Source organism: Anopheles merus, chromosome 3L, assembly GCF_017562075.2.
Source record: "Anopheles merus strain MAF chromosome 3L, AmerM5.1, whole genome shotgun sequence".
NCBI lineage: Eukaryota > Metazoa > Arthropoda > Insecta > Diptera > Culicidae > Anopheles > Anopheles merus.
In genome coordinates, this window is record NC_054085.1 from 34,391,103 (window position 1) to 34,405,095 (window position 13,993).

The window sequence follows — 13,993 nt, forward strand, 5'->3', positions numbered from 1 at the left end:
AAACATCAGTCGGTTGTTTACGTTCCTAGCGCTTGGTTGCGCGCTTTCGGGTTTCTTTTGTGAAAAATTATAGATATAGTAAAATATCACGAATACCATGTCTGCTAAACATGATGTATGTGAGGCTAGATATATCCGTTATAAAAAATAATCTAATTATGCAACCATATTCACTCCTTCTTTGCAGTTAAACATCGAAGACCTGCTGTCCGGCTTTGACTCGATGAAGCTTTCCGCCCTAAGGAATGCTGCCAAACTTTCGCCGCTAATCAAGGAACGCACAATCGGGCCGGATTGTGCTGATCTTTCGAGGAGGGAAGTTTCCATATCGATCCTTCCGGCGGCCGTAGATAGCAATGATACAACCAAAGAGAACGACCCCAACGTCTCGAACGAAGGTCCAAGCTCGATCCATGGTACACCCAAATCGGAGGAGAAAAAGAAGAGTGCCCCCGTCACACCACAGTTCACCGCCATAAAGCATTCCGATCCGACGGATTGTACCGCGGTCCAGTCCAAGCTGCACCAGCAGGAACTTGAGCGGCAACGGTTGGCCAGCGTCCAGAAGGCGCTCGCCGAGCGGCACAACAAAATCCGCCTTGCCGACGAGCAGCGGGAAGCACAGCTTGCCAAAAGCCTGCACGAGGCCAGCCTCAATGTCGCCCGCAAGGTGCAAGACTCGGAGCAGCGGCTGTTGCACGCGGTCCGGGAGCAGGAAAAGCTAGCTCAGGCAGCGGCTGCCCAACGGCAAGCCCAGATGGAGGAGGAAAACAAAAGACTGAACGACATCCAGGCACAGCTGAAGCGGCGACAGGAGGAGATGCGAAGAAAGGCGCAGCTCATCGAGACGGTACGCCAGTCGATCGGGCAGTTCCGCGTGGGCACGGAAACGTTCACCAAAGCGCTGACGGTGATCGGTGTGCAGCATGCGACCAAGTTTACGAACCAGAAAAAGACGATCCGGGCACTGCAGAAGGATTTCGAGCAGTTGCTGCAGGGGATCAATGCCAACCAGGAGGTTAGTCAGGTGGAGGTAGATCAGGCGGCCGATTACTGCAGGCAGCTCGATCAGGTGAACGTGGAGGTGACGGAAATATTGGCCCAAATCGAAGCAAGCCAAAAGCAGCAACAAGAGCAACTGCAGCAGCAGCAGCAACTACAGCAGCAACAACAGCAGCAACAGCAGCAGCAACAAGAGCAGGAACAGGCAAAGGTAGCGGAAGCACCTGCTCCAACCGCTCAGCAGCCAACCGTACAGCAGGCTGACTCAAAACCAACCGACAGCACGGATGGGTCCAGTGCGGCAGCACCAGCAGATCCAACCGCACAGGCAGTAGACAACGAACCTTTCTTCCAACCGGTCTCGCCCGAATGTTTACAGTTCTACAACGAAATCAAGAGTTTCTACGAGCAGCACCAGACGGCAGTGAAGCAGCTGATGGACGATCCGTCCATGAAAACGTATCGGTTCAACTGCCAGAAAGCGATCAACGTGCCGGTCAATGCAATATCGGCCGTTAATCGAGAACACTTTATCGACAAGTACAGCAAGCTGGCGGCCCTGCTGAGTGGACAGAACGTAAAGGCGGGCGACGGAATGGTGTCGATCAATGGGCACCCGCTCGGGCGAACGTACTGTACGATGCTACTGGCCAAGAAGTTTGTGGTAAGATGCTTTGAAAGGTGTTTGATTCCCAAAAGACCCTTTTAAATATCTTTCTCCTTTCCCATTCAGAGCCAAGCGGACACGAGCATCTCCAGCAACGCGAGTGCCGCCTTCCCGGTGGCAGCAATTGCCGTCGCGCTATGGCAACGGTTCCCCGACTTTGGTCGGTTCTTCCTCGCCTACCTGCACCGCGAATGTCCGTACCTGGTGCCCTACTATCTGCCCCAGCATGAGGGCCAAAGTCAGGAAGAGTTCCTGAAAACGCTTGGCTACCGGTTCGCCGACGGTGGCGTGCTGGAAAAGCAAGACCAGTACCTGAAGCGCATGTCCGGTCTGGCCAGGCTGTATGCCGCCGTCATCGTGACCGTACCGCGCAAGGACGATCCGACGCCCCATCCGCACGGGCTCGAGTACGGGTGGCGCTGGCTGACCAACATACTGAACCGCTTCCCCCAGCCCGACATCTGCGCCACGCTGATAGCGGAATTTCTACAGACGGCCGGTTCGGAGCTGCATGCCGCGTACGGGAAACAGTTCCTCAAGGTGCTGCGCGTGCTGCAGGGTGATTACATGAGTGCGCTGAACCGTATCGATACCGGTGGGCCGAAGGCACGGTTGGAGGGACTGATAGCGAAAATTTTAACCGAAGGTCGCATCGAACGGCCGGAGGGTATAATGAGCGTAAATTTTTGGTAAAGCCTGGATCGCAAAATGGTCGGCTGGTTTCTTTCGGCCTTTTTTATGATTTTAGGCATAAAAGATCGTTTTAATTTCTTCTGTTATTATAAACCATTTTGTATTACGCTTTTCGTTTCCGCTTTTTTTTTTGATCTAGTATATGCATTAGCGTTTCCCTTGCCCCATTTTGTAGCACTTTATGTGTTCTCTCCCCGCTTGCTCCCCGCTTGCACGATACCAAGGGTAGGCCGATCGGGTAGTACTAGGTGGTAGGGAATTTACTAAACAAAACAAAACAAGAAAAACCTTTTGTCTGCTAACCCGTGACCCTTTCGCTATGCAAATCGAAAATCACGGGTCATGCTTTCATCAGATTTTGCTTTAGTACGAACAGAAACAGAGCGAGACTTATTATTGCGACGTAGGTAGGTTGGGAGATGGTAGGTCCAGTTTGAGGGGGTTTTAGTCGTATTAGCAGGAGAACATTACGCAGCCAATGCTTCCAGCTCGCGCTCCACGATCTTCCGGTACTCGTCGAATCCGCCCTCGATACTCTTGACCGTACCGCCGCCACAAACCCACAGCTCCTTGCAAATCATGCGAATCAGCCGTTCGTCGTGAGACACGAGTATAACTCCACCCTGCGAAATAGAATAATCGAAACCGCGTGCGTGAATGTGTGTTTTTGTAAAAAAGAAAATTGTAATTATTCTTAAAGCGCAAAGCGAAATAAAAATAGCACATTAATATGCAAACAGAGTCACCCCCTCCACTTACCGTGTACTTGTTGATTGCTTTGCCGAGCGCCTCGATCGTTTCGATGTCGAGATGGTTGGTCGGTTCGTCCAGCACGAGGAAGTTCGGCCGGCCCATGCACATCTTGGCGAACGCGACGCGCGACTTCTGCCCTCCGGACAGGCTGGCGACGACCTGCAGCGCCAGATCGCCCGAAACGCCGAAGCTGCCGAGCACGCGCCGATACTCTTCGATCGGTTTGCCCGGGTACGCGTTCTGCAGCAGCTCCACGCTGTTCACCGTCATGTCGAGCTGGTCGACGTGGTGCTGGGAGAAGTAGCCGAGTCGAAGGCCACGATGCATGTGCACCAGCCCGCCGGTCGGTTGCAGCAGGCCGACGACGATTTTCAGCAGCGTCGTCTTACCGGCACCGTTTTCACCGACCTACAAAAATTACGGAATTATTGGCTTTGTGCTACCTTTCCCTGGATGATCCGTTCTACTCACGATACATATCCTCGAGTCGAGATTAGCACCCAAATTGACGCTGGTAAATATCACCTTGTCCGCGCTGTACTTAAACTGCACCTCGTTCAGCGTCATCACCGGCGGATTGAGCGGTTCCACCTCGGGGAACTTCAGCGTCACCTCGATCTCCTTCTCGACCGGTTTCAGCTCGGGCCTAAAACGCAAACGAACAGTGTCCGTAAAATAAACAATGTCCACGCGCCTTACAAACTCCAACTTACAGCTTTTCCAGCATCTTAATCTTCGATTGTACGCTCGCCGCTCGGTTCGCATTGTAGCGGAACCGGTCGATAAACTCCTGCACGTGGTTCCGATGGGCCAGCTGTGCCTCGTACTCGCGCCGCTGCGCCTTGTGCCGCTCGGTGCGCGTCTTGTCGAACTGCTCGTAGTTACCCTTGAACGTTTCGATGCGCATCGAGTGCAGGTACAGGATGTCGGTCGGCACGGTGTCGAGGAAGTTCCGGTCGTGCGACACGACCAGCAGCGTCGTGGGCCAGTTCTGCAGATAGTTCTCCAGCCAGATGATTGCCTTGATGTCCAACATGTTCGTCGGTTCGTCGAGCAGCAGCAGCTCGGGCTTGGAGAAGAGGGCCCGGGCCAGCGCGAGTCGCATACGCCAGCCGCCCGAGAAAGTGCGGGTCGCACGGGCCTGCATCTCCTTCGTGAAGCCCAACCCGTTCAGGATGATGGAGGCACGGGCCGGCGCTTTGTCCGCCTCGATCGTCTGCAGCTGATTGTACACCTCGGACAGCTCGTTGCCAAGGTTGGCGTCGGTCGAGCCGGCCGCTATCTGCGCGTTCAGGTCCCGCTCGCGCTGCAGCAGCTCCGTCCGCACCGTGTCGACCTCGAGCACGCTGTCCAGCGCGGTCGTATCGTCGCCCACCACCTCCTGCTCGACGTGCAGCACCGAGATGTGGCTGGGGATTTGCAGCTGCTTGCCGGAAATCATCTTCAGCAGCGTCGTCTTGCCCAGCCCGTTCCGTCCGACAAACCCGTACCGCCGGCCGGACGCCAGCAGCAAATCAGCGTTCTGCAGCAGCGTCTTGTCGCCGAACGACACGTCGAAGTTGTCGATCCGTATGTCCATCGACCGGTTCGTGCCCTTCGATTCCATTTTGTTGTCCTTCTTGCTGATCACCTGCGAAGCGGTGGCCGTCTGCAGGACCGGTGCCGTCGCTGCCGTGGCCGCTGCCGCCGCCTTCACCTCCTGCCGCTTCTCCAGCTTCTGCTGGCGCTTCGCTTCCGCCTTTTCCAGCTTTTTGCTGTCCACCTTCAGGCTGTCGTCCCGCTGCACCACCCAGATGCTCTGTATGTCGTCGTTCGCGATCTCCTGCGTAGCCGCCATCTCGCCCAGATTGATCGGGGCGGACAGAATCTTCTTGTGCTTGGGGCCACCGCCGCCACCGCCACCACCTCCTCCACCGCCACCACCACCGTCGCCCTCTCCGTTCCCATTCTCACCGAGCGAGCCGTTCGAGGGCTTTAGCAACCGCAGAAATTTGTCGCAAATCTCGCGCACATCGTCCTCGGACTTGTCCTGTGCCACCTCGTGCAGTATCTCGCCGACCGCTTCGTACACCTCCTCGCCGTTCTCGAACTCGTCCGCGCTGCTCTGCAGGACGGTTTCCACGTACGATAGCAGCTCGCCATCGATCGACGGGAACTCGCGCTTCAGCACGGCCGTACACGCTGCTGCCGACATCGCGCTTGGCTGGTGATGGCGTGTGCTTCGTTGGCAAGCACTGACCACCAGGAGAAAGTGTGCCGGAGGGTGTCGTGGGACGTCGGACGGATCACACGGGGGCAACCAGCGGACAGCTCTCTCTCTGTCCGAGGACGATGGCGGAGAGCTGGGAGACGCTTCTGTTCGCCGGCTAGATGCGGTATAGCGATGGAATGCACCACTCGTGGAAGGATTTAGTGAAAAGTGCTTTGTTTTTCCCTGTCGGGTGATTCCTCCTGCGCCGATGACAGCCGCACCAATCGCGGTCCCGTAACAATTGTTTTCCGGACCAGAGTGACCAGAAATACCGATTTATCTGTATTCCTACCGATTTTTTATATGTCTACCCTACTAGCAATGAGAATGAAAAAGTGTGCGACTTTCAGGCGAGGGGCATGTAGAAGCATGGATAGGTTGGAAATACGCGGAATTACGCGGAAGCGCGAGCGTGTTTTGGTTTCTACACAGTTTTTGCACTCACACAATTACACATGTGTGAATGTGTGCGTTCACTTTCAGCCTGCGCGCTCAGTTTGGTTTTCTCGCAGCGGCATGCGGCTATCGGTGTCTCGCTCGCACTAGTGCAGCGAGTGTTCCTCTGTGCGCTCCTTTTATTGCCACCACACGAAATCGTCAGTTCAGCTCAAGCGTTCGCCGTGAAAGGCCGCGCGCGTGTTAGCCTAAGTCCCGGGCGATCGAAGTTTCGCTAAGTGTTGAAGTGTTGTGCACATTGAAATGAAGCTGCGCTTTTCTTTCACCATTTATCTTAAATGTGTGATTTGCGCTGCTTTATTTCAATATTTTTTTACTGCATTGAACAGCAACAACGGTATTCATGCAGTTAGGTGAATATTTGAAATACGACGATTTTTTAATATAATCAATGTGTGTGGTTTGAAGCAAGATTGTGTGGAGCTACCCTACCAGCATTAAACGGCTTTGAAGGCATTCAGAAGGCATTTAAGGCCTTAGTCGCCTTAGAAGGCGAATAAAGATTTCAACCGAAACTTTCACGGCTGTAACGGGTTCTCTTCGAAATCTTTCAACTTTTTGATTCAAGGAGAACAGATAGCTTACCGCCATCTTAGCTTGTTTATATACTGAATTTGCACCTGTACCAATGTAACTGCCAAATAGAGCAGTGACAACGCTTTTGGTTCCGAACCGAGAAAGCGTGTGTTCAAATCCAGATTTTTATGATCTTTTTTCTGCGTTTATTTCTTTTTAAATTATTTTTTTCTTACTATAATTACTTTAAACAAAATTTATGTGAAGCGAAATTAAAATAATACCTTTTTAAAAAAACATAATAATTACACTATGTTCACCGTTCATTATCAGGATGGGAGAAATATGTATCTCATTTTTCCTTTTATTTTAGTTATCGAAATGAGTTTGGTATATTATCACCTTTCAATGAGTTGGTCTTTAACAACCGAATAATGTAGACCATCTTTAATAAAGAGAAATAGCTCAGAGCTTAACGCAAGAGATCATAACACGTAAATCGTGCTATCGAATCTCACGCTCATATCTGGGAACACTACAACAGTGCAGTGCTGAAGACGCTTGTAAGGTTTTCTTTTGACTGTTGCAATTTCAAATTTCAAATCAAAAGCGAAATTTTTCATTGACATATTTCAAAGGCATTTAATTACTGCTAAATGCACTGCTGATCGCCTTCAATTCGCCGGCGATTACGAGGCGATTAGAAGGCATTTAACGGAAATTTGCGGGTAGGGTATGTATTTAAATGTTCTTTTATTCGCAATAAAAGTGATGAAATATAAACCGAGTTTGATGGGTTCAAGTTTTTCTTTTGATTCGGGTGCACCAAGTCTGTGTAAAGGGAAGCGCACAGCGCGCTAAGAAAGAAACGAGCGGGAGGGGGTTTCAGTCCAGCGCAGCACAACTCGCTGGAATCAAGTGGGGTATCAATTCAGCGCAGCGCAAGCCGAAAGAAACGGAAAGGAAGGGGTATAAGGAAAAGACAATGAAACAGCGCGAGCGAGCGTTCTTTTCAGTGAGAGCGCCTCGTGCATTTTAAAGGCATGCAATAGAGCGCATTCTTTCCGTGGTAGCGCTCCATCCGCCATTTTTAATTTTTAGCTCAAAATAACGGACTTCGGATCCGATCTTGGGCCGGACCCCCACCGTGTATTTCTACTTACCCCTCGCCTGAAAATTTCATTCTCTTTGTCTGTCGGGTAAGCTTTAACCGCCGACAGTGAGATTCAAATTCAAATTTAAATGATTTTCTTTGACGAGCAATTCTCGGAATCCACGCAACTGACATTTTCTACTTATTATGGCAAACAAACGTGCATCAGCGCGATAAGTAACAAATAAGGCTAGCCTGGAATAATCCTTGAAACAGCATCCCAAGCGCCACAGATTAAGCTTAAATGACTTAAAAATCAAATATCTGTGATTTTCGGTAGGATAAACGGAAAATCGGTAATTTTAGGGCGGTCATCTGGCATATAAAAAATCGGTAGGAATACAGATAAATCGGTATTTCTGGTCACTCTGGCGCTGAGCGTGTGTGTGCGTGTTTTTGCAATTTTTGACGTTGACGTTTTGACAGCCGGAGGCCACGGTTGATAGAGATATTTCAAAATCGTGCGATGGTGGCGGTTTCGCGGAGGAAATCAGATAGATATTTAGAAGAAAGGAATGAAATAGCAGCCAAAAAAATGTGATAAATTGAAAAAGATTATTTTTTGCAATATTTCACCCTAAACACAACAATAAAACGTACTTTGAGCAACGCCAGACCGATCAAATGTCGATCAACCTTGCCGAAGCGATGCGAAACCGTCTCCCTCCACCGAATCCGGTTTATCCGTGTATGATCGAGAGGGGCTCAGATTGTTTCGTGTTGTTGTGCTCGCTGGTTGTGGCTGGCGTTGAAGAAACTAACAAGTGTTCAATTGAAACAAAAAAAAGCAACAATAAAGCTGACCGTCCCCCTGGGTCTGTTATCAGCGTTAGTACGAGTGATCAATCAATTGCGGGTGCGAAAATAGTACGTGACGGTACCGATATCGCACAGATTCGTTTCCCACCTCTCTATCTCTCATTCAACCCACGTAAATAGCCAAAACGATAAGATAAAACCGGAGTGCTTTTCGGTGCACAAACGGGAAGAGCTCCAGCACTGGTCACCGGTAAGAAATGTCAGCAAGGGTCTGTTGTTCGTGATGTTTAGTTTACGCGTTTAGGCAGTTTTGGAGTTCTGGCAAGGGGAGGGCCTAAAAGTGAAGTGCGCTGCGCGAAGAAACGACCGAGAAGAATAAAACCTCACGAGAGAGACGGTGAGACAGTGTCGGGCTGTGCGCCGCTGGCTTGGCTGCAGCGCCACCGTGTAAAGTGAAAGGTCAATGCAAGTAAAGGGAGCCTTTCTGTGCCTACTCGATGCTCGTGGGCCTTAGCTACTTTACGACCACCATCACCGCTCACATTCATGCTACCCTTACATTAAACCCTTTCAGTTCTAAGTCTAAGGCCCAAAGCCTTTACGGGATCGTAAAAGCGTCAAGCGTCTCCCGGTGCGTGCGCGGAATTTGGCCCACAGTATGGCAGCGTTGTTTGCGGGCTTTGGCTTTGTTTTTGTGCGGAATTTCCCCGTGGTTACTTGTTTACGTGTTCATGTCTTTTACCCCCAGTCGCGGTTCGTTTTGTGTTTAACCCTTTAAGTCTTTTAGGACTCAACGCGCAAAACAACCAGCGCCCCTTTCCCAAATGCTTCCCTCCCTCTTGTTGCTATTGCTTGCCGTCGTCGGTTACCAGGGCAACGGAAAAAGCGCGTGAAGAATGTGTGAAGAAAGCAGCCCAGTTGCGACACAGCAACAACACAGCCGCATTGCGTTGAGTTTGCTGCATTCCGCCCGTTAGTGTAAAGGTTCGGTTCTCGGTTTCGGAAGGAAAAGGTGTGGAATTTGTTACTTACCACGGAGGCAGTGTGTGGCCGTGTTTGCCTGTTTGTGTGTGTGTGTTTTTGTGTGACGAGAATGCTAGAGTAAAACCCCCGGTGTGTGAGACCTCCCGAGCCCAAACGATTTGAAGGGCGTGAATAATAAATTACAGAAGAATTCAGCCGCAAGGAAAGACTCCTCGGTTGCAATGTGTGTGTGTGTGTGTGTGTGTTTGTGTGCCTTAACAGTTAAATCGCGATAAAAATTAAGCCCTACTTTAAAGTGCTTTCCATGTATGTGTGTGTGTCTTGTGTGTTGGGCTGTGTAATTAAATTATCGAGCGAGATTGATGATCTTTCCCCACCAGCAGCAGCACCACCTGGTGGAAGCTGCAAAAGGGAAAAGGGAAGGGTGTGGTGAGACAGTTTTCTGTTCAAATCTGGTTGAAGGTGGGTACCGTTAGCAACCATAATCCGAACATGGCAGGCATGGCTGATTGTGTGTGTGTGGTTTTGTTTGGAGAAACCCCTGAAGCAAAGGGCGAACCGATCTCGATAAAGAAGTCATCAGAAGATCGAGCTCGACACTCTAATAAGGTATGTTAAAGAATGCACTGTTATAGTCAAATCATTTTTCATGTCTTGTCGAGTTCATTTGTGCTTCATTACCAAATATCAGCAAATAAACAAAAAAGGTCAAAAATCACTGATCATCATTTAACAACAAAAGACACATTTCTAGCCATCTTAAGGGTCAATCTTTCTTTCCTTCCTCTCGCGTCGTAAACTTTCCGCGCTTGAGAAGAAGAAGTGGCGGAATTTGTTATGTTTATTCCCCTTCTCCATCCTGTGGGCCATGAGATGATGCTGGTTTCCGTTTTCCGTTGTCAGCTCGCCTGTTTTCTCACCCCTGCCTCTCCCATGTGGGAAAACATTAATTCGTCAACTTGTGGCGGTCTGTTGAAAGCTTTGCCCCACCTTCTCCTGAAACATGACAAAAACCCCAAGGGGAGGAGGGGAATGCCATGTTTTTGGTTGTTGTTGTTGTTGTTGTTGTTGTTGTTGTTGGAGTGTCGTTTGATGAAACATAAAACAAAAATTAAGACACAAAATTAAACCAAACGCGGGTGAAAGGTATTTTATGAATCATTAATTTTGAAGCAGCCAGGAAAAGAGCTGTAGAATGGCCGAAAGGTAACACACAAACACACACACCCAAGATTTGTGCTAAACAATTCCAGCTCATCCCTCGGGTGACCCACTTAGCATTAATCTGGATCTTGATTTTGTGTATCTAGCGCGCGTTTTTTTGCGCACGTTTTCCATGTGACCGTTGCAATGTTGAGCTTTCGGCGCTAAGCTGTTGATAGTGTCATCATATTTGTCATCAGCAAACGTCATCAGCTATGGAGATACGGAAAGAGATAAGCGCATTCTTAGAACGATAGTTATCTATTAGCTATTTTTTAATCCGAACCAATGTTATCTATTTCTTTGATGAGCAACAAATTGTAACAGCAATCACTGCATATTCGAGCTCAAATATCGGAGTCCAAAGAAATGTCCTCATTAGCTAATGAAACAATTTGTTTTGGTATAAAAAAGTGCTTCACACACACACACATACACGCTAGAGGAGTAATCAATTTGCCATCAAATTTAGATTGAAATATTTTCCTTCGCCTTTCTCTGTTCGCTTTTCAATTCGATATTTCACATCGCGCTCGGTTAAATGTAATATCCATTTCCGCTTGGCAGTTGTAGTAGCTCATTTGCCTTACCTTGCTACTTCCAGCCATTAAGCTGTGTGATTACACATGTTTCTGTAGAATTCATTTGCCTACCGGCACGATGGGCAATATGAGCAAAGGGGGGAAACAGAGTAAAGAAAATCGAGCAAAATAGAGCAATCACATGAAAGTAGATTAATCAAAATTGGTTCCAGTGTGTGCACTCAGTACCAAGATGATGGGTGTATGCTGCACGGACTCATAGGCACCGTAATGAGGGAGAGAAGGAATTGAATTTGAATGTTCATAAAAGAATTTGGAAGGTTTTACTTTCTACCGATACACAGGGGGGTGCCCTTAACGTAGTTTCCGTAACGAGTGTGGCAGTCATTTTCAAATTTAATTTTAATTACACCCCCCTCAGTTCAATGTTAGCTAGCATAGTAGAGGATGCCCACTGGTGCTTTGGTTACGGCTGGCTTGCAAGCGAGAGAGGGTCCAGTTACAGGTTTCAAACAGCCATGCGTGTGTGTGTTCTTGCGCAAAAAGGTGAAGCGGCGGGGTCGCACATGGGAAGATGCATCCGTCGGATGGGCAGCAGGTGGTGGGCGATGGTTTCATGCTTCGCAAAGCGCATCGCCGTTGCCCGCTGCTGCATCATACAATGAGAGAGGGTGGACGAAAGAAGAGGTTAGGCCGATGTTTCGAGTGCTCCCCCAAATCGAGAAGAGGAATTGTTTTCGTTCGGCGGGTCGCTCCCGGTGGTTTTTCCCTTTTGGGTAAGTCTCGGTTGGTCAAGTCCCGGGGGACGACTACTCTCGTGATGGTCAAATCAGCTTCATTTACTGTCCCCTCGTTGGAATGTGACTCGGGGAGCCATTATGTGCGAACGTGTGCGTGTTTGTTTTTTTTATTTTTATACGGTTTTTCTTCACACCCGGGAATGAGGTACAAGGGAACGGACTCTTCTCTCCTTTGGGGAAACATGCTTCACAATAATGAAAGGGTCTTAATTTAAATGTATGTGCTGTGTGTTGTAAGTGTTGCATAATGACTCTAGAGTATAAACATCGTTGATTTAAATGGTGTGAACTTATATACATCTCATCAAACATGTTAAATTATTAAGAGCTGTATATTACTAATTCGAGTTGGAATGAGATTTGAACTGTGATCAAGTGTGATGTGTAGCCTCGCGTTGACAATTAGACTATGGAGTCGTATGGTCACTATTGGGCAAAATGTGGCTTTTATTCTTTTGTTTATTACGCTTTGCTGAGACCTCAATGAAATGAATAACCCATATTAGCACTTTAAGGGTTAATCAATAATGCATTCCTTCTCTCTCTCTCTCTCTCTCTCTCTCTCTCTCTCTCTCTCTCTCTCTCTCTCTCTCTCTCTCTATCAAAACAAGACCATTCAATGCTACACTAAAAAAAGCTTTCCTTTTGCTCGATTCCTTTCCCGGTTTTGACTACTGCTGCTAAGTGATTGCGTACTGGGCCGTTCTCCCTGCACACATGCAGAAAGGAAAAAGGGAACCAGAAAGTGGAAACAAGAGCACAATCAGCAAAAACAGTCTGCTGGCGAGACGCCGACCGCTTTGCCCCAGTGCAAGAAAAGAAAGCAAATCGAGTCTGGCTGAATGTCGGAACCGATGGTAAGCGGCGTTTCATGTGCTCTCCCGGGCTGCCGTGTGTTTTTCCTAGATGTTGAGAGAAACAACCTTTTCTGGAGACATGTGGAAGGGGAATCGTGCTAGGCATTTTAAAACAGCACACTAATGTTATCGTTAAAGCCTGCGAATCTGTCTGCGAACGGAACAGTAATAAATGAATTAACTCTTCGTGATCAGGAGCTCAGACAACCTCAGACAAGGCTTAGATCCGATGGAACTAAGCTTGAAACTTTAACGTGAATCGGCCTTAGTTTAGTTTCTAACTCGATAATTCAAACATGCTCTCAAGCCGGTGGTGGTTGGATTCCCCAACCGGTAACATACACCAACACACCTTGAACCGCGGTCACTTCAAACCAGCCGTGTGTGGTGGTGTTGCGTGTGTGGTGATGTTATTCGTACAATGATCCGGATTCGTTTGTGCAAGCCGCACTGCGCGCACGTTGGCTTCATTGTAGCGTCCCGAAGGGTTGCTGTTGTTGCAGCAACACAAAAAACCACAAAAACATGTTTCGCACACACACACACACACTTACGCATACCAGCATAAAACAAGACTGACCAGACGGTGGCCCCAGAGCATGCATACATTGGCCGTGCTCATTCGCCCCGACAAGACAAGGTACAGTAGGGGGGTAACAGGCAAAACATGTGGAACGGGAGGGGTGGCATTAAAAATGGTAAAAAATTCGCGAATTTGCGCAACAACGCTCGGATCTTGTCTCCGGGCGGGTCTTTTCCCTCCGTTCGGTTGGGTTCAAAACAGTTCCGAACAAAAACACGTTTTGCCACCTCGTGCTTGAATCTCTCGCGCTGTGTTCACAAACAGCCATCATCGTCATCATCATCATCGTGCTATCGTGATCCTTCTGCTCTTGATCACATCTAGGTTTTATGACCTTGTGTGTCTATCGTCGTGGAGTTGGGTGTATTGCAATGAGCGAAAAACCCGCTCCACCACCGTCGAGCCACACCAACCGTAACGGAACTGGCTTGTTGGCGAAATTCAAAACTAGCCTACCACGCCCCGTCCCAGACCCCGTCCGACCTCGTGGCAGAGCGGGGGGGTGGTGGTCGTAGCCTCTCATCATGCATGCATGTTCCCGCTTTTGCAAACAAGCTTCCCGAGATGCGCGCACATAAAAATCGTCATCAGCCCGTCTCTGCGCTCGCCGATCCGGCTTGCCTGCTTTTCCCTTCGGTTGCGGAGTGTTCTTCTGCTTCTTCTTCGTTTCGGATGTTTCGCAGCGCTTGTTTTACCGGTTCGTTCCGGAGATGCGATCCTGGTGTCCCAGTTTTTTTCATGCCCTTACTCTCTGCTCCTCTATCCTCTTCTCTG

At 49.0% G+C, this 13,993-nt stretch overlaps 3 protein-coding genes across 14 annotated transcripts in view; 2 read left to right on the plus strand and 1 right to left on the minus strand.

The window, feature by feature from the left end:
- The first annotated feature begins 14 nt into the window (after positions 1–14).
- Positions 15–2,630, plus strand: LOC121599263 (nucleoporin Gle1). Its single transcript, XM_041926943.1, has 3 exons — positions 15–115; positions 188–1,666; positions 1,736–2,630. The coding sequence occupies exons 1-3, from the start codon at positions 98–100 to the stop codon at positions 2,360–2,362; spliced, it is 2,124 nt and encodes a 707-aa protein (XP_041782877.1). The 5' UTR covers positions 15–97; the 3' UTR covers positions 2,363–2,630.
- On the minus strand, positions 2,428–5,611 carry LOC121599262 (ATP-binding cassette sub-family F member 3). Its single transcript, XM_041926942.1, has 4 exons — positions 3,829–5,611; positions 3,587–3,761; positions 3,122–3,523; positions 2,428–2,985 (listed from the first exon to the last, which is right to left on the minus strand). The coding sequence occupies exons 1-4, from the start codon at positions 5,307–5,309 to the stop codon at positions 2,830–2,832; spliced, it is 2,214 nt and encodes a 737-aa protein (XP_041782876.1). The 5' UTR covers positions 5,310–5,611; the 3' UTR covers positions 2,428–2,829.
- A 2,582-nt stretch (positions 5,612–8,193) lies between these two features.
- Positions 8,194–13,993, plus strand: part of LOC121598312 (protein phosphatase 1 regulatory subunit 12B-like) — a 77,117-nt gene continuing 71,317 nt past the window's right edge. For 2 of the 12 annotated variants that reach the window (XM_041924956.1, XM_041924967.1), the window contains exon 1: positions 8,194–8,358. The gene's annotated coding sequence lies outside the window, so the exon portion shown is untranslated. The other 10 variants (XM_041924957.1, XM_041924973.1, XM_041924959.1 and 7 more) reach the window with 8 other exon arrangements.

Excerpts from the sequence above, each read along its gene's own strand:
- LOC121599262 (XM_041926942.1), bottom strand. The coding sequence starts at position 5,309 with ATGTCGGCAGCAGCGTGTACGGCCGTGCTGAAGCGCGAGTTCCCGTCG. Across the intron at positions 3,524-3,586 it reads TCGACTCGAGGATATGTATC|GTCGGTGAAAACGGTGCCGG; the intron begins GTGAGTAGAACG and ends TAATTTTTGTAG. Across the intron at positions 2,986-3,121 it reads AAGCAATCAACAAGTACACG|GGTGGAGTTATACTCGTGTC; the intron begins GTAAGTGGAGGG and ends TCTATTTCGCAG.
- LOC121599263 (XM_041926943.1), top strand. Across the intron at positions 1,667-1,735 it reads TACTGGCCAAGAAGTTTGTG|AGCCAAGCGGACACGAGCAT; the intron begins GTAAGATGCTTT and ends TTTCCCATTCAG.